Below are 18,270 nucleotides of genomic sequence, written 5' to 3'. Positions count from 1 at the left end.
TTATTTTTGGGAGAAGTCCCTCCCTCTAACTTTCCTCCCAACGTGTACACATTACATTCACATATAAACACATTCAGGTCCATGCTTAGCTCAAGAGAAACACTCTCAGGTGATAACTATCTATTTGCATAATGAAAATGATTAGAATAATACATGCAGGTAATCACATGCTATTTCTAGATATTCCTGTGCTCAGTGCCATGCATTTGAAATATCCATGTGATTTACTGAATGCTGTACTCTTCGTTCAAATGTGTTAGCAGAATGTAAACAAAGCCACTGGCTACCTGCAAACATCCAGGTGACGGAGGTAATTTTTCCATTTTTGTTTGGATGTTGGGCATATGCTGTCCTACCTCAAACCTGGGGTCCCCTGGTCACCCCACAACCAAGAAGTCATTTCCCCTGTTTATTCATCTAGGACGTAGCCCTTATAATCCACGCAGCTCTTCAATGATTCACCCATAACTAGGAATGCATATATACTGAACAATCAAAGATAAACACACTGTTAATCTTTTAAAAAGTTAAGTGGATATAACATAACCATTGATGTCAAAAGTCGAAGTCCCCAAGTGCCAGCCTTTGGAATTGAGGGAGTTGATACACAGAGCTGTCTGCTCTCTCATGCTTACCTTTTCTTATCCCACCTCCTCGTGCACGATAAATCTGGCAAGCATAAAGTTTCGATATTAGCTTGGAGACCTAAGTCAGAAGGGAGATACTTCCCATTCTATTTGAGTCAAGCATTTTCCTCCCTCCCTATCTTCCTTCCTTCCTTCATTGAATAAATATTTAGTAAGCATCTGCTAGGTACCTCACACTGGAAAAGGTGCTGGGCATACAACAGTGACCACACTGGTAAGACAGATACTGTCAATGCCCTGCTTTTAATTTGCCCTGAGGGTCACCTGCAGATCCTGTGTAGAAGCCTGTGGATTCCTCCTATTTCTGCCTTTCAGAGTGTGTCTTCTCTGGCCTTAGGAGTGCTTGGCCTGAGAGGGGGGAAGAGAGAAGTGCCCACGAATAAATTCTCCCTGAGGGGCATCAACCATTGAAGGACAAGCAATGAAGGACAAGGCATTATGGAACATACAGCAGGTTGCTTGCCCCTCAGTGGGATACTGCTCCACAGGGCCCCAGTGGGCCTGAGTCCCCACTGCCCAGGCAGCAACACACGCCTGAACATATGTCCACTGGCTGTCCTCCCCTCCTGTCTCCCCTCCCTCCTCCCCTCCTTACTCCCTCATGTCCTTGGACTCCAATCCATGTCTCAAGGGTCTGCTTTGTACCAACTCATAGGGGAGACACAGAAAGGTAACTCCAAATTGTCACGACACTCCTATCTTTTTCCAAGTAGGAAAACAGCAGCATGCTATAATAATTCAAATCGAGAATGATCTAAGCCTAAGTTGCCTGGTACGGTTGCAGTAGTATTTTAACATGTCCCCAAGCGTCACAGAAATCCATAAAGCATTCATTCAAATGAAATTTGAAGGACATAGAAAACATAGGCATATTCTCTGAATGAATTATCGTGTGCTACCGTACATATAACGCACTAGCATTTTTCATTCTCTAAAGATAATCCTTTGGTATTTGGGTCTTTTGGACTGGCTGGACTGTTCAGCTTTTTGCTCAACCTAAATAACATTTCCTATTCTGCAAAATCATATAATACCCTGCCTGAATCAAACCAATCCTACTTGGTAAACTTTACGTGAATGCATCAACATCACATGCGTATTAGGAAAGAAAGAACAGCTGGCTTTTCACTAAAGGGATTATTTTTCATTATTGAATTCTGAATATTCAGCGTTACCTATCTCTCTCTCTGTATCTCTCTTGAGTCATCCCACATTAGATTGCTATATCCAGACACCTCAGTTTACTTTAGTAAAGGGGATAGGATGAATGGGGATAGAGGGGAAAGAAGAGAAGTAATATTGCTTCTAGAATACTTCACAGTTTCACATGGAATAAATAAAACAAAGACAATTTTAACACTGGCACAGTCAATAAATGTCAGTTTCCAGGAATAAGCTTGATAACCTGTGAATTGACTGTAGTTTTGAGGCTGACGCCTGCATATGAATATGTATATATTCATTCTCTCATATTACCTAGGCTGACACTCTATACAGTCACTGATACGGAATGAGAACAGCTGGGAACTCAATTACTTGACATAAATAAGATTTCATGTTTGTAAAATAAAAACTTTCTAATAGTCAAACTTCTGGTTTCTCCTTCAACGAGAGCTGCTCGTCGTAAACCCAGAACTGAAAGTCAAATCTTGATTGATATTGTATCCTAAACTCACATGGGCTCGATAACATAAGATTACCTTTATATAGTTCAATCCACAGGCTTCTACAGTGGTTTTATAGTATCTCAGAGTTTGAAAAGAAATTACTCCTCCAGTGGCAGTTTGCAAAATGCTCTGTAGCATCTTCTCAAAAAGGAAACAAACCAACCAGAGATAAGGGAGAATAATATAAATAAAAGCATCATATTCCTAAAGATACGGATGTAGAACTTGAAAAGTGACCGGAGTACCATCTTTCAAACAAGATGTGGCCAGTGGGTCTGTAGTCCCTTGCTACTCACAGGGTGGTCTGAAGACCAGAATTAGCAGATCTCCTATGAGAGCTTATTTGAAATGCAGAATTTCAGGTCTTATCTCAGGCTAACTAAATCAGAATATGCATTTAAATAAAAATCCCCTGGGCTTCCCTGGTGGCGCAGTGGGTGAGAGTCCGCCTGCCGATGCAGGGGACGCGGGTTCGTGCCCCGGTCCGGGAAGATCCCACATGCCGCAGAGCGGCTGGGCCCGTGAGCCATGGCCGCTGAGCCTGCGCGTCCGGAGCCTGTGCTCCGCAACGGGAGAGGCCACAACAGTGAGAGCCCCGCGTACCAAAAAAAAAAAAAAAAAAAAAAAAAAAAAAAAAAATCCCCTGGTAATTTACATGCACATTAAAATCTGAGAAGCACTATTGTTCACCCTATATAACCAGCATCAACCAGGACTCAGCACTTGGCTTTCACTTAGTTAGAACTATGATGAAGATACTGGAAATGAAGATTTTGTCCCCAGGGGCAGACAGTGGAGGCAGAGAGTACTTACTAGAGAAGTGAGAGGAAAAAGGTCTCAGAAAGTAGTTAGAGGGGTTCCAGGTCTATGGTCCCAAGAACAGACCCTGAAATGAACATGGACTCCGTCCATACCAAGCGAATATCGACTTGTCCAGCAAGCCCAGACAGCGTGGTCATGGGAGCTAGCTTCCAACTTTCTGATGCTCAAGTCTATTCATCTGTAAAGCCAGGAGGTGACACAAGATAAGTTCCATCTACTCAAAAGTCCTCCCGTTGGATGTACGAAAACTAACAGGGGGCTCCCCTGGTGGCGCAGTGGTTGAGAGTCCGCCTGCTGATGCAGGGGACACGGGTTCGTGCCCCGGTCCGGGAGGATCCCACATGCCGCGGAGCGGCTGGGCCCGTGAGCCACGGCCGCTGAGCCTGCGTGTCCGGAGCCTGTGCTCCGCAACGGTTGAGGCCACAACAGTGAGAGGCCCGCGAACCGCAAAAAAAAACAAAAACAAAAACTAGCAGGGCTGGTGGTGGGTGGGGGAGAACATTCACATAGGAATATCTGCACAATTCTTATGCAGATATTACTTTGGGACCTTGGACAATTTTTATGTTAAAATGTGATTATTGCTCCACTGAGAGTAATTTCTTCTTCTTCTTCTTTTTTAGGAAAGACATTTATTTATTTTAAAAAGGTTTTTGGAAAACTAATTGTTTTTGCTTGAGTGAGAGCAATGATTTCTTTACCTTTGTTCCTTCTAAAGGTCTTATTGGTGCCTTCTACTTCACCAAAGTCAACTACAATGCACACATACGTCAGAGAAGGGAAAGGATCCACTGAGAGCTTGGAAGAGGAAGAGAGAAGAATAAAATACATAAATCTTTGCAGTCACTGGGTTGAAAATTCACAACAACTACTCTGACTTTATCTTGCTCTCCCATCCTTAGTTCCTTTCAGGGTTTCATTTCCCAATTTTCTAAAGTACTACTGTCCTTTACTCTAGTTCGAAACAGAAACAACTCTTTCACCTTCACAAGCATCTCTGTAGGATGCTTGAATGGCCACACACATTCACAGACAAAATTTAAAATCTACAAGATTCAACAACCCCTGGGCTGATCTGCTGTACCAGCTCCCAGGTTGCCTTTATGACCTATTTTCCCTTAACAGTTTTCCCTAAAGTTGTCCCAAAGCATCCCTAAACGAATCCCCCGTCACGGAAGTTGAACTTGGATAGGACTTTCTCAACGGAACACGGTCAACTGCCAGGGCTTCAGGCAAGAACCCAGAGAAGATCAAACTCCAGACACCATGGAATTAGTCCAGAAACACCAGGCCAAGATGAGAAAGGCCCAATGGGAGCAGGCAGCATATAGGATTCTGCCGCCAACACAACCCCTCCAGGAGTGCCAGGTACCAAATTTTCATAGTGAGCGTCAGGACCAAGATGGCAATTGAGGTAGGCATTTAAAGGGAAAGCAAGTCTATATGTAAGTCACCCCCCCAGAGAACTTCCTTTTTTCATTCTCTTGAGAAATTTCCAGAATGAATTAGAAACAATTTGAGTATTACACTCATCTCTGCTTCAACATCATTTGCCCTCAAGGACTCCGAATCACATTTGCATCTTGCCTAATATGGCAAAGGATGTCACTGTGACAGACAACCACAAAACCCGTGTGTGCACAAAATGACTTCAACTCAACTTCTATGCAAGCAACTCCCTAGACGCTTTATTACTCAACGCTCAGACCTGCGGCTCCACATCCACAAGTGTCCCTCACCCTCTATCAGAAATGCTCATCTAAATATTTGGCTTTTATCTCAAACTCAATGGTGAAGCAACCCTATTTCTAGCCCTGCATTTCCCAACAAGCCTTCTCCAGACCTCTCTCGCTGGGTTTGATGGGTGACACCAATGACATGCCCAAACCGGAAGCAAGACAAACCGGAAACTTCTCCTTCACTGCCTGAGTTTCAGCAAGTAATACTGATTTGTTTTTCCCAACATTTTCTGTAATCAATCACTGCTTTTTTTCTTTCTACAAAGACCAATCTAGTTCATGTATTTATTATCCTCATTTGAACCACCTGGAAAAATCCTCATCTCCCATTTACCATTAATTCATTTGGCCGATATCTGAGTACCTGTAGGCACTGTTCTAGGTGCTGAGGATAAAAGAGAGGAACAAAATGGACTTGGTCCTAGTCGTCACGGAGTTTATGGGTTGGTGTTGCTCTTTCCGAATAATACATTTTGCAGGACACCATCAGAGTCACCTCGCTCACATACTCTTTGAATCATATATTCATGCTCAAACACCTGCTCATTCCTGCTCAAACACCTCCAATGGCTCACTGAAAACAAAACAAAGCAAAAGGAAAACTCTTCTATCCCTTTAAAGTGTGCAAGCTGGCTTCTACCTACTTCTCTCACATTTCATTACTCTCTCAACAAACCACCCAGGTGAAACCAGCTGGCTGAATCCCTATTTCAAAACTCCATCTTCCTCGCTCTTTGCTTTGTTACTGCTGTGTCTTTTCTCAGATCTTCCTCCTTCATGGTGAGATTTTTCTAATTGCCTTACCAAAAAACGTTCTCGCTCTCCTCCAAACTTAAATATTTGGTCAATTGATATGACACTTAATGCATTCAATAGAAACTTTTTCATCTTATCACGTGACAGACTTTGTCCTAGGCATGCAGAGCTAGTGAAGAACATACTTGCTCCTACTATAAATCAAATTTCCACTTTTAGAATTTTTTGGTTCTTAAAAGCAGGGGTCATTGTACGACCCCTTAAAAGCAGGATGCGTCGTACCTTGCATCCTCCATCGGACTCCGTTTCTTGTTCATATGGGCGCTCGGTGATGCAACTAGTAATAACGATATTGTTAAATATCGGCAGATTTTAAAGTTTCCTAATTTATTATGTCCATAAGCATCTTCACTGAATCATTACATATATTTTTAAAATTGTGAACTATTCACAGAAACCTATTTCACTGAAAGCCTATTTTGGGAATGATTTCCCTCTGCTTTGGAAAGGGAACTCAGTGCATTATAATGAGTTACAGGCCACCAGGTGTTACTCTTGGAGACGCTCACCTGATTTTCATAGGTCTGAACCTGACTGAGAGAGGGTCTCAAATGTTGTACTGTGTTGGTAAAACAGAATTTCCACTTATTCACTGGATAATCATGCTCCTGATAAGGATTTCTCTTTAGCATCCTTTATGTAGCTCAGCGTTATTCCTTGACGTTCCATCCTTCCTCCCCCACCAAAAGCATGAGAAGCAGAGGGTTAAGGATGGCTTGTGTCACTGCCTCAGTTTGGTTTTATATAGCAGTATGTGAGTTTAATGTTGCTTATTTGAAAAATGAAACCAACATCAGATGCTTGAGTAGTTTGGGCCCAAAAGGAAATCTGTATATTTGTCAGAAAGAAGGCAAAGAGAAATACATAATAGAAACATTTACAAAACCTAATCTGAAAAGAAAGGTTTACAAGGTTTAAAGATATGTATGTATAGGGGCTTCCCTGGTGGCGCAGTGGTTGAGAGTCCGCCTGCCGATGCAGGGGACACGGGTTCGTGCCCCGGTCCAGGAAGATCCCACATGCCGCGGAGCGGCTGGGCCCGTGAGCCATGGCCGCTGAGCCTGTGCGTCCGGAGCCTGTGCTCCACAACGGGAGAGGCCACAACAGTGAGAGGCCCACATACAGAAAAAAAAAAAAAAAATGTATGTATAAATGAGAATAAATTTTATTAATTTAAGTGACCTTAGGAGCTTGAACATTCCAAACACTGATGGAGGCAAATGTTTAAGAAGGTATAATAAAAACCTTATACCTTCTTCAGGTGGGAAGAGAAAAGCTCGCACCTGGTGTTTGGTCAAAGCTCAGTGGACAGCAAAATCTGAAATCCTTTAGGGAAGACAGAGAAGCGTTTCTCCTAACATGCTGTATACGACAAAGCAGTATTAAGTAAATATGAGAAAAATTTATTTAACATATAATTTTATCTTAGTAGCATCCCTTCTAATACAAAAGAAAATGAACGATGGAAGGTTATGAAACAAAATTCTTTACCCAAGAGGCTCCAATAGCTCTTAGGATGCTCAACCCAGGAATTCTCCTTTACTCCACATTAGCCCTTCTTCCAACAGGCTGTGTGTGTGTGTGTGTGTGTGTGTGTGTGTGTGTGTGTGTGTGTGTGTGTGTGTGTGTGTGTGTGTGTGTGTGTGTGTGTGTGTGTGTGTGTGTGTGTGTGTGTTCCCTTCAACCCTCTCAAGAAGTGCAACTTCTACATAGCAAATAAGGAGTTCTAATTGCAAAATTATATCTTCCACAGAATCCATTTTGTACCCCTTTGCTCTGGAAGCTCTGAAGATATGAATGCTTCCACAAACGGTATGAATAAAGCCCCAATTCTCTATGGTGACACATTCGGGAAATGGCAGGTTTTATCTTCAAGGAGTTCAATGGCTACACAAAAGCTCTCATGCACAAATAATGGAATTCTCAAATTGGGATAAATGTGCTTTAAAGAATTTTTATTTTCATCATTTATTTCAGGTAACACTTGTGGATAATATAACACAGCTTTGGATTCCTGAGCAGATCAAGAAAATCTAAAAGGGAAAAAAATTAGGGCAGGCCTTTATTAAATTTTAAAGTATGCCTTTGCTATACTCTTATAAAGAGCCAAATAGGGTATCGAAGTCTCTGGAGATCACCAGTATAACTTCTTTATCATGTTCCATTTAAAATTTAATTATGCAGTCTACAACAAGAAGAATCTGAGCCATTTAAATAGGTCACGCAGTGAGTAACTTAACAATATTCTAAAGTTTTCCTTGTAAAGATCGTTCCTTCGATAGTCTGTTACACATCAGAACGCTGTATTATAAAACAAGTGTAATTTAATTCACTCACTATAGACTCTTATTTACATCCATAAAGAATGAAATGTTTTGATTTAGGTTATTTGGAGAATTAATGGAAACCATGTTCCTGATAGAGCCGCCCAAGACACATGGGCAATATCTGCATATATACTTCGTTGGGTAAGTGTTATTTTCATACATTATAGCAAGGTCAAGGGAACTTTATATTTAATTTAATTAATTTATATTTAATACTTGGGACATTTTGCTTTAAATCAATAATCATCCACAGCATAGCAAAAATCTAGCCACTGAATAATTAATATCTGAATTAGAGGTTTCTATGGCCTACGGCTTAATATTCCTTCATATTCCCCATCACAGATTTCGACTAGCATGCCACTCTAATTTCCTTACAATAAAATAAAATAAGCATTGTTTTGAGCACTTTACACCTATCACTTCAGTTCTTTCTCAGAACAGCTGGTCCTATTATGACTCCCAATTTACAGATAAAGAAAATGAGGCACAGAGAGGTGCAGAAATTTACCCAAGATCGCAGACCTAGTAAGGAGCTGAACAGAGACTTGAATACGCTCTGGAGTTTGTCTCCAGAGCATACGTGCTGAACCCCTTCACTAGGCCGATTCTTATAGTGCAACAAGGCATCTTGTCTTGACAGGGGCACTACCCAAATACCGGGCACAAAGCTACCTTCGAACACACCACTCTAAGAGCTACCATGTACTGATGACTCCCTGGGTGTCAGGTTAAATACTTTATATAGATTATCTTTTCACAGTGACACTATGATGGGTATCGTAATTTTTCCAAATTTTCAAGTGAAAAACTGAGACAGGGATATTAATTCACTCACTCAAGGTCACACGATTAAGAAATGGCAGACAGGGCTTCCCTGGTGGCGCAGTGGTTGAGAGTCCGCCTGCCGATGCAGGGGACACGGGTTTGTGCCCCGGTCCGGGAAGATCCCACATGCCGCGGAGCGGCTGGGCCCGTGAACCACGGCCGCTGAGCCTGCGCGTCCAGAGCCTGCGCTCCGCAACGGGAGAGGTCACAACAGTGAGAGGCCCGCGTACCGCAAAAATAAACAAACAAACAAACAAAAAGAAATGGCAGACAAAAGATGGAAGCACGTCTGAGCCCAAAGCCCAATCCCTTAACCTTTGTGCTAACAGAGACTCAACAGCAACAGTTCTGAACAGCTTGGTAACAGTCAAACTTAGGTTAATAACTTTCCAGCCAATAAGATGCATTTTTCTGAGTGCCAAGCGTATAATGCACTGAGCAGAGTGAGAAGGGTGATGGAAGGCCGAAATCATATATCTGGTATAAGACTGTTACTTTGGGAGGTTTCTTCAATGCTTCCTTCCTTCTTTTCCTCTTAGGGACTGAATGTGTCCCCCCAAAATTCATATGTTGAAGCCCTAATGCCCAGTGTGATGGAATCAGGAGGTGAAGCCTTTAGGAGGTGATTAGGTTTGGATGAGGTCATTAGGGTCCTCGTGATGGGGACCCCTTATGAGTCCATACAAGAAGAGACCAGCGAGCTGGCTCTCTCTCCCCTTCTCCCCTCCTCCCACCCCCAACCTGGTGAAGATACAGAAGGAAGGCAGCAGACAGTAAAGCAGGAAGCTGGGCCTCACCCAGACACTGAATCTGCCAGCACCTTAATCTTGGACATCCCAGTTTCCAGAACTGTGAGAAATAAATGTTTAAGTCACCCAGTCTACGGTATTTTGTTATAGCAGCCCCAGCAGACTAGGGCACTTCCCAATTCAAACGTTTATTCACGCATCCAAACATCCATTCACTCAAAGACTTACGTAAATATTTACTAAGGGCTTACTATGTTCCAGGCACTGCTAGACATTGAGGGAAAACTATGGATACTGGTAAGATCTCAATGCATGTCCTACTTAGTGGAGAAGGTCTAAAAGTCCTCCACTGAACTCTGTTATCAACGATACAGATACTAGGATAGGAGTTAGCACTGGAGACTTTGGACACTAATAGAAGAGTCATGAAGCCCTTCAGGACAGAGAAGCCTTCAGAGGAGAAATGGCATCTAAGATGTGTCCAGATAGTAAATAATGAATAGTTTTGGCTTGCCGGGTCATACAGTCTTTGCCATAACTACTCAACTCTGCCTTTGTAGCACAAAACCAGACACTGGCAATGTGTAAATAGAGGGGTTTGGCTGTGTTCCAATAAAAACATTTATAAGAACAGGCCACAGGCTGGATGTGGTCTGTGGGCTATAATTTGCCAACCCTGGTCTAGAAGAATGAGTGAGAGATAGTTTGGGGAGGGAGAAAAAGAACTGGGAGATGACAAGAGACTTCCAAGTAGACAGAGGAAGAAATGCAAAGACTGAGAGACTGGTCCTCAAGTTTCTTCTAAAATGGGGGCTCACACAGTCATTCAAACATCTATTGGCTGCCAGCTCTGTAGGGAGTCCTGTGAATGGAGGAATAAACAAGAAAGCCAAAGGAGACTCTGTTCTGGGGATGAAGGGAGGGGAACAGAAAATAGATAAATGGACAAATAAATGAACACACAATGACAAGTGCTGTGTGAACAATACAATATGGTGATGTGACCGTGAGTAACTGTGCTGTGGAGAGGACTACATAGAACAGGGTGGTCAGAGGCGGGAGCTCTGAGGAAGTAAGAGGAAAGAAAGGCCAGTATGTCGAGAACAAAGTAAAGGAGAGGGTGGGCAGGAGGCAATGAGGATGCAGAGGTAGACAGAGGCAGCCTGCAGAGGCCCCTGGAAGCCGAGGTATGCTGTTTTGACTTCATTCCCAGCAAGAGGAAACTACTACCCAGTTTGAAGCCAAAAACAATGTGGTTTGATTGATTTTTCAAAGATCTCTTGGGCTACCATGTGGAGCATGGTTTGCGAAAGAGGAAGGGGGAGACCAGTCAGGGGCCATTTTAATAGTGCAGGTGGGTGTCTATGATGGCTTAGAAAGAGATGGAGAAAGTGGCCAAATTAAAGATGAATTTTGGAGGTTGAGCCAATAGGCTTTACTGATGGATGGTCTGCTAGGTATGCGAAAAAGAGGCAATATAAATGACTCCAGAGTTCTTGTCTGGACAGTTGGGTGCATGGTGGTAAGGTGGGTGGGGGTAGGATTCAAGAGTTCTCTTTGGTCACATCAAATTGAAGATTATATATCCAAGAAGAGATATTGAACTGACAGCTGGGTATTCAGATTTGAAGCTCAAGGGAGCAGTTGAGGCTGGAGAGGTGAAAATGGGAACTATCCTCATAAAGATGAACTTGATGACATCTCTCTCCACACCCTCTCTATAAGTGAAGAGAGAAATGGCCAAAGGAAGCCCTGGGAAGCTCAGCACTGGAGTCCAGCAGAGGAGGAACAGGCAGGCAGACTGGGAAAGGTCGGCCAGTGGGAGAGGGAGAAAACTGGAAGAATTTGGTGTCAGAGACTAGGAAGGTGTTTCATGGAGAAGGAAGAAGTCCCTACTTTGAGTGCAGCTGAGAGACCAAATAAGAAAACAGATAACCGGCCAATGGATTTTGTTAGGTGGAGGTTGCTGTTGACCTTGACCAGGACTGTATGAAAGGGTCAGAAGCCTAGCTGGAATAGGCTGAGGGTTAAGTGAGAGAAGAGTTCTTGTGGCAGATACCACTCCTTACATACATAAAGCCATCTTCCCCCTACCCTGACTCCTTCCTTTCTTCTTGATGGCAGAACATGACTCCCATTATAAAGGCTGCCAATACCAGAAACCCAATTTCCCCTCCATAAGAGCTTAGGCATAGGCAAGAAATTCTTTCCTAAAATAGAAATACATGATAAAAAAAATGCCCTTCTTCACTAGATGTGGTCATGTCTCCATGTGATGGCTGGAGCTGTGTCTCCATGTGATGGCTGGAGCTGTGGCAGTCATATTGTGAGCATGAGGCACATCATACCCAAGATGCTGAGGATGGCAGAGGAGGAAGAGAATACACCAGGGCACCACATTAACCTTGGGTCTTCTCAGACCTCTTGAACTATAGCTACAAACTCAATATGCAGTTTCCACCCTGATACTGCTACAGTGCCTTTTATGAAATGGATTCAACCTGGGAAAAATAATAAAGATACTGTAAGAGAAAGATTCATGCAGGAAAGAATTTAGTCATAGACTATGAGTGGGGGATACACTGTAAAAGATTAGGAGGTGCGGGTTGGAGCAGGGAAGAATACTTCTTACCAACTGCAAGTGTGGCCTCAGAGTCGGTGTGCAGTATGATGGTGGGTGCTGGAAGCAGGAAACTGGGCAGTGTAAGGTTTGGAAAACAATCACTTAAACCAGAAGGCTTGTCTTCTACTGTTAGCCAAATAGTGAATCTGAGACAGGGGAGCTCTAGGAATGATAAGGTCTGGGAGTACCATGGGGTCCCATGTGGAGGATGTCAACTGTTTTTTCTTTCCCCAAATCCATTCCATCAATTTGCCCAGATGACTCTTTGTAAGCAACAGCTTAGAACACTCCCTGGATGAACAGTATCAAAGAGAATAACAGCTCCTCAAACTGGAGTCCAAACCCTTCACATCAACCAGTGATCCTCCAAGCAGCTCTTCATGCCTCTGCATTCCATCCAACAAGATGGCACCACTTCCTGTTCCCTGCACACAGTCCCTGCACACCTCCCCTGGGTGATGATGTGCTCTCTGTGTGGAGCGCACAGCCCCCTCCACCGCCACGTGCTCAAACCTGACCTGCCTGTCCAAGTCCTGCTCAGGAGGTTGACTCACGATGCTGTCCTCGCTTCCTCCAATCAGCGGTATCCCATCTTGCTGCTGAAATCCCTTGGCGCCTTTTGTTTATTTATATGACTTTCAACCTCTCTTATGGTATTAAACACTGTTCACCTAGCACTGTGATTATCTGTACCTGCTACACTAGACTACACTACTTAAGAGAAGAGATGATGCTCAGTTTGTTTTCCACCACAGAGCCTATAACCATTTTTGGCATACAGCTAGCGTTCGATGCACCTTTGCTGAATTAATGAATAAATGACAGACGTTGTAAATATCAAACTGCACCAGACCTGGGTCCCGGGAATTTGAGAAAATTGTTCTTTCTTAGGGATTATAAAGAAGATAGGAAATGCTCATCAGTTCTAGATTACTTAGTAAAAGGTTGGCCTGGATATACCAACATTCTTTTTTTCTATTTCCTCCAGCCCCAGGCCCTGGCAACCACTTTTCCACTCTCTACTTCTATGAGTTTGACTTTTTTTTAGATTCTGCACATAAATGATACCATGCGGTATTTGTCTTTCTCTGTCTGACTTATTTCAGTTAGCACAATGCCCTCAAGCTCTCTCCACGGTGTCACAAATGGCAGAATTCCTTCTTTCCCATGGTCGAATAATATTCCAGTGTACGTATACACCACAACTTCTTTATCCATTCATCCACTGACAGACACTTAGGTTGTTTCCATGTCTCGACTACTGTGAATACTGTTTCAATGAACACGGGAGTGCAGACGTTTTTTGAGATCCTGTTTTCACTTCCTTTGGATACTCAGAAGTGGTAACACTGGATTATATGGTAGTTCTATTTTTAATTTTTTGAGGAACCTCCATCCTGTTCTCCATAGTGGCTGCACCAATTCACATTCCCACCAACAGGGCATGAGGATTCCCCTTCTCCACACCCTCATCAACACTCGTTATCTCTTGTCTTTCTGATGAGAGGCATTCTAAGAGATATGAGGTGATAGCTCATTGTGGTCTTGGTTTACATTTCCCCAGTGATCTGTGAAGCTGAGCATCTTTTCATGTACCTGTTGGCCATCTGTATGTCTTCTTTAGAAAAATGTCTATTCAGGTCCTCTGTCCATTTAAAAAATCAGATTGTTGGATTTTTTTGCTATTGAGTTGTGTGAGTTCTTTACATATTTTTGGATATTAGGCCCTTATTAGACATATAATTTGCAAATATTTTCTCCCATTCCATAGGTTGCCTTTTCATTTTGTTGATGGTTTCCTTTGCTGTGCAGAAGCTCTTTAGTTTGATGTAGTCCCACTTGTTCATTTTTGCTTTTGTTGCCTTTGCTTTTGGTGTCACCAACATTCTCATCTTCTAATTTTTCAAGTTCTTTCAGAAGATAGCACCTTAATTGAGGACAATGAGAAATACGAGATTCTGTCACCTACGAAAGCCCCCCACAGCGGAGTGAACACCTAACTGAGCCCACAGAGCACAAGTGGAAAGCTGAGCTGGCCGATTGCTTTGACTCTCTTCGTCTCCACGTTTGCCCCTTGCTGCTACCTGACCAGTGATAACCATGACTGAGAAATCTGGTCAATCAGAGAGTTCAGTCTTGCCCTCCCACTGCATGGACTCTGTGGAGTTCAAATTTCAGATAACGAAGACCCATAACTGAAGACCAAAACTCCATAAGTGAACCTGCCACGTCATGACTTTTCTCTCTGAGAGTCACACCAACCAAGCAGCTCTAACTTCTTGGTAGAGAAGCGCAAATAATAATCTGATGGTGTACAGTGATTTCTAGTCGTTGGGTATTCCACTGCTCCAATGAGTACTTGTTTCCTAACCCCCTCTGAGGAGGCATAGAAAAAAGATCAAGTTATTGGATTAAAATAGAAGAAAAAGGGTTAAGTGTTTCTTTTATAACATTAATCTCTGGCCCCTGCCTCCACTGGTTTCTGCTAAAATCCAGTAAAAAATCGCATCTTATTTACATATTTAATTATTGTAAGCTTCATTTACCAATACTTAATGTTTTTCAAAGAGCATCCTGACTTCTGGGTGTTGAGCTTTAAAAACCGCTCATGGGGCTTCCCTGGTGGCGCAGTGGTTGAGAGTCCGCCTGCCGATGCAGGGGACGCGGGTTCGTGCCCCGGTCCGGGAGGATCCCACAAGCCGCGGAGCGGCTGGGCCCGTGAGCCATGGCCGCTGGGCTTGCGCGTCCGGAGCCTGTGCTCCGCGAAAGGAGAGGCCACAACAGTGAGAGGCCCACGTACCGCGGGAAAAAAATAAATAAAATAAAAACTGCTCATGAATCTCCACTGTAGTCTGTAAGATGCTCCTATAAGGTCTGTTAAATAGCTGTATTTTCTATATTGTTTCGTTTATGCTGAGAAACAGGAGACTATGTTTAAGGAATTAAAATGCTCTCTCTTTTTCAAAAACAGCCACTCATATTGCAGGGTAACAGTAAAACCTCTGTTAATATACACCTTGTTTACACCTTTACTCTGCTATCCAAAATAAAGTTCTCCTCTGTATAGTCATCCTTTATATTAAAACCCCAGCTTATCATAACTATTTTAGTTTAGCCTCCATTCCATTTGAACAATTGGGATTTTACCATGATTTAATTAAAACACATCTACCTAAACCAAAAACTTGCACCATTGAAAAAGGTCTTGAAAGGCATGCTTGCAATGGAGAAAAACAATTGTCCTTTGCTACAGCAAAATAAAGCACGGACTCATGTGTAAGATTAAAAATGATCCTCGTCACAGCTCAAGAAAATGGCCCCATACATCCCTTTGCCAGAACACTTCAAGATTAAGAGAACAGCATGAGCGGAACATGTAGTCAGCTTAAATATTTGTTTTAATCCCGACAAGATCATCGGTTTTAATATTTATAATATAATTACAATGCTTTACACATTGCTCATCTAATCTAATTTTTTCTGGTGACATATTATTACCAGACTTTAATTTCAGCAATGGCAAGAATTCATAGACACATTTAGGTTACCAATCGTAATGAAAGACAAACCAGGTGCCTGTTCAAGTACCTTGTACACATATCTCATCTCAACCTCGATGCATTTTTAACAACCAATACATAATCCACTGCTGTATGATTTGTACACATTCACAGAATAGTATCAACCGGTGGCCAGTTATGGAAAGCAACTAAAGTTGAAATACCCCGTCTCTGTGCAATATTTATAAATGGCCTTTCAGAAAATTTCAAGACAGTCAAAGCCAAGGAAAACCAAAGCATAAACTTGCTATAAAACACCACTGTCTTCCTTTGCAGCCACATATCACAAGTCGGCAGTTGCCTGAATTGCAATTTTCCACTTTTCCTAGATGTCACCGCGTAAGCACACTTTTATGACTAAACGGATAAAAACCCCAACGTGTCACGTTCCGCTAATCATTAGCCAACATGACAAACCGAGTTAACGACAGGTGCCTTGTTCTAAACGCACCAAGGTTTTCCAGGGTTCATTTACACTTTCCCAGTGACAGGCTGAAGAAATTAGGAAAAAAAAAAAAAAAGGCTGAAAGTTGAACAACTGATTGAATTCTACAAGACTGTAAAACAAACAAACGCTAACAGAAGAAACAGTCTGGACGGCAAGAGAAGTTTTCATCATCAGATAATCACATTCATGGTAATGTGAAGAAGAGAAAGAACTGTCAATGGATAATGTCCCAAACTGCCCCCAGAGAAAGTCAAAAGAATACCTGAAGCTACATTAGAAGAATAATTGAGAAGTAACTGACATATTCACACCCTTACCACCATATATTTCAATGAATGCACACCGAAGTTAGAATGGGATTGGTGTCGTGTTTATTCTCAACACAATGCAATATTAGAGTAACAAAAATTCATGGAAAAAAACAATAAGTAGGCTCATTACTAAAATACCTCCCACAAAACTCAAGAAGAGAGTAGACTCCCTCCAGTAATAAACCAGCTACAACAGATCATTCGAGGCGAATGTGGGAATTGCCACTTGGTATTCACAACAGAACAGTACTTAATAGAATGCAGGGTGCACACCAGATTTCGCAGACATCTCAGTAATTCTTAATCTGCATGATTACAGCTCCGTGTGGGTCTCATCTGACAACACGCGGGTGGCCCACTCCTTAGCCGTTCTAGAAAAGTTTAAAAGTCATCCTTCATTCCATTATTTGGGGATTAACTTCTTCACCACAAACATGGGCAGATACACAACTCTCTCTCTTCCAGAAAACGACAAGGTGCCTCAGTCTTCACACTGGACTCTCTCCAGAGTGAAAGCACCACGACAAACAAACTCAGCTGGGACACCAGAACACAGGCACACTTTTAACCCTGTAAACTAGCACGTGGTTGAAATGCTTCTTTGGGATGTTATCCAAAGAATTAAGACATACAGTAATTTAAACATTTGGGTCACAGTAAACAGTTTTTTAGCCATGTTAATCATGATCCTATAAGCAAAGATTTTCTTTACATTAAAAAAAAAAAAAAGCAACCAAATGTGCTTATCTCCTGGAACAGATGGTGACAATATGTACCCTCCCTCGATTCCCTAGTGCTGTTCATCATCACATTCTGTAAACTCTTCTTTTTCTGGTTCTTGAGATTCTCTTGACTTCTGTTTCCAACACTTCCCAGGCAAAACCCTATGCCCTATTAATTCATTCACAGACAGTTACCAAGCACCTTCAAGGACTCAGGCGCAATACTAGGTGCTGTATGTGATGCCCAGGAAAATATCTCTTAAAACATTTCCACTCCCTTTCTTACTTTTTTTCCTTTCTTCTAATAAATAGTGGTAATCATTTCTGATGGCTAGTTGTCTATAATTGGCATCCCGCAATCATCTCTTGTTTCATATAGTGACATAAGATATCCAAAATATGTTAAAGACATCGATCAATTTATATATTGATTTCTTTCCCTGGTGAGACAGTAACTAGGTATTTAAATGAGGATATGAATTACAAATGCATTTATATATCATCAAAACTATGATGTAAGTTCTCTAGAGGAAGCTCAAAATTTTCACAAATCTATAAACACTTGAACGCAATACTACTAATGAATATACTGAAGAAAAAAACAATTCAATGCGCCTTTAGATTACCAATAACCATGAATATAATGAAGGAAGTGGCATGTTTATGAGCTCTGTGGAGAAAATAGCTCCAATATACTTATGGGTACATGTGATATAACTTCCAAGGGATGAGAATGATTTCTAAGTCATATATGGACATCACCCTCATGACCTCTTGGTTACATCACTTATATGCGACTCATACACCGTTTCTGGCATTTACATGGTGAAGCATGAGGTCTTAAAATCTAACATGAGGAAGAGAAAGTGAAGAAGACCTCTCCAAGGCGACACAGGTCTTCTGTCAGGGGGTGCATCAGAGCTCACGTACAGAATAAGCAAAGTGTGCTGCTTACCTTGGTAGACTTCCAGCTAATTCTGTGGTTGTCTCTCTGGAAGAAAAAGAAGATAA

The 18,270-nt window shown here is 42.2% G+C and overlaps 1 protein-coding gene across 11 annotated transcripts in view; it reads right to left on the bottom strand.

Annotated features, from left to right (window-relative positions):
• The window catches only part of CELF2 (CUGBP Elav-like family member 2), a 1,226,917-nt gene that overhangs the window by 380,788 nt on the left and 827,859 nt on the right, over nucleotides 1-18,270 (bottom strand). For all 11 annotated transcript variants that reach the window (XM_079914891.1, XM_079914887.1, XM_079914888.1 and 8 more), the window contains one exon: nucleotides 18,215-18,250. Coding sequence is in view for 2 of the 11 variants with exons in the window: in XM_079914877.1 (XP_079771003.1) it covers nucleotides 18,215-18,250 (36 nt within the window). In the remaining 9 variants the exon portion in view is untranslated. The remainder of the gene's footprint in view (nucleotides 1-18,214; nucleotides 18,251-18,270) is intronic.

The sequence above is a fragment of the Stenella coeruleoalba genome (genome assembly GCF_951394435.1).
Source record: "Stenella coeruleoalba genome assembly, chromosome: 2".
NCBI lineage: Eukaryota > Metazoa > Chordata > Mammalia > Artiodactyla > Delphinidae > Stenella > Stenella coeruleoalba.
Note: the sequence above shows the minus strand (reverse complement) of the source record. Positions and strands in the feature narration are given on the sequence as shown.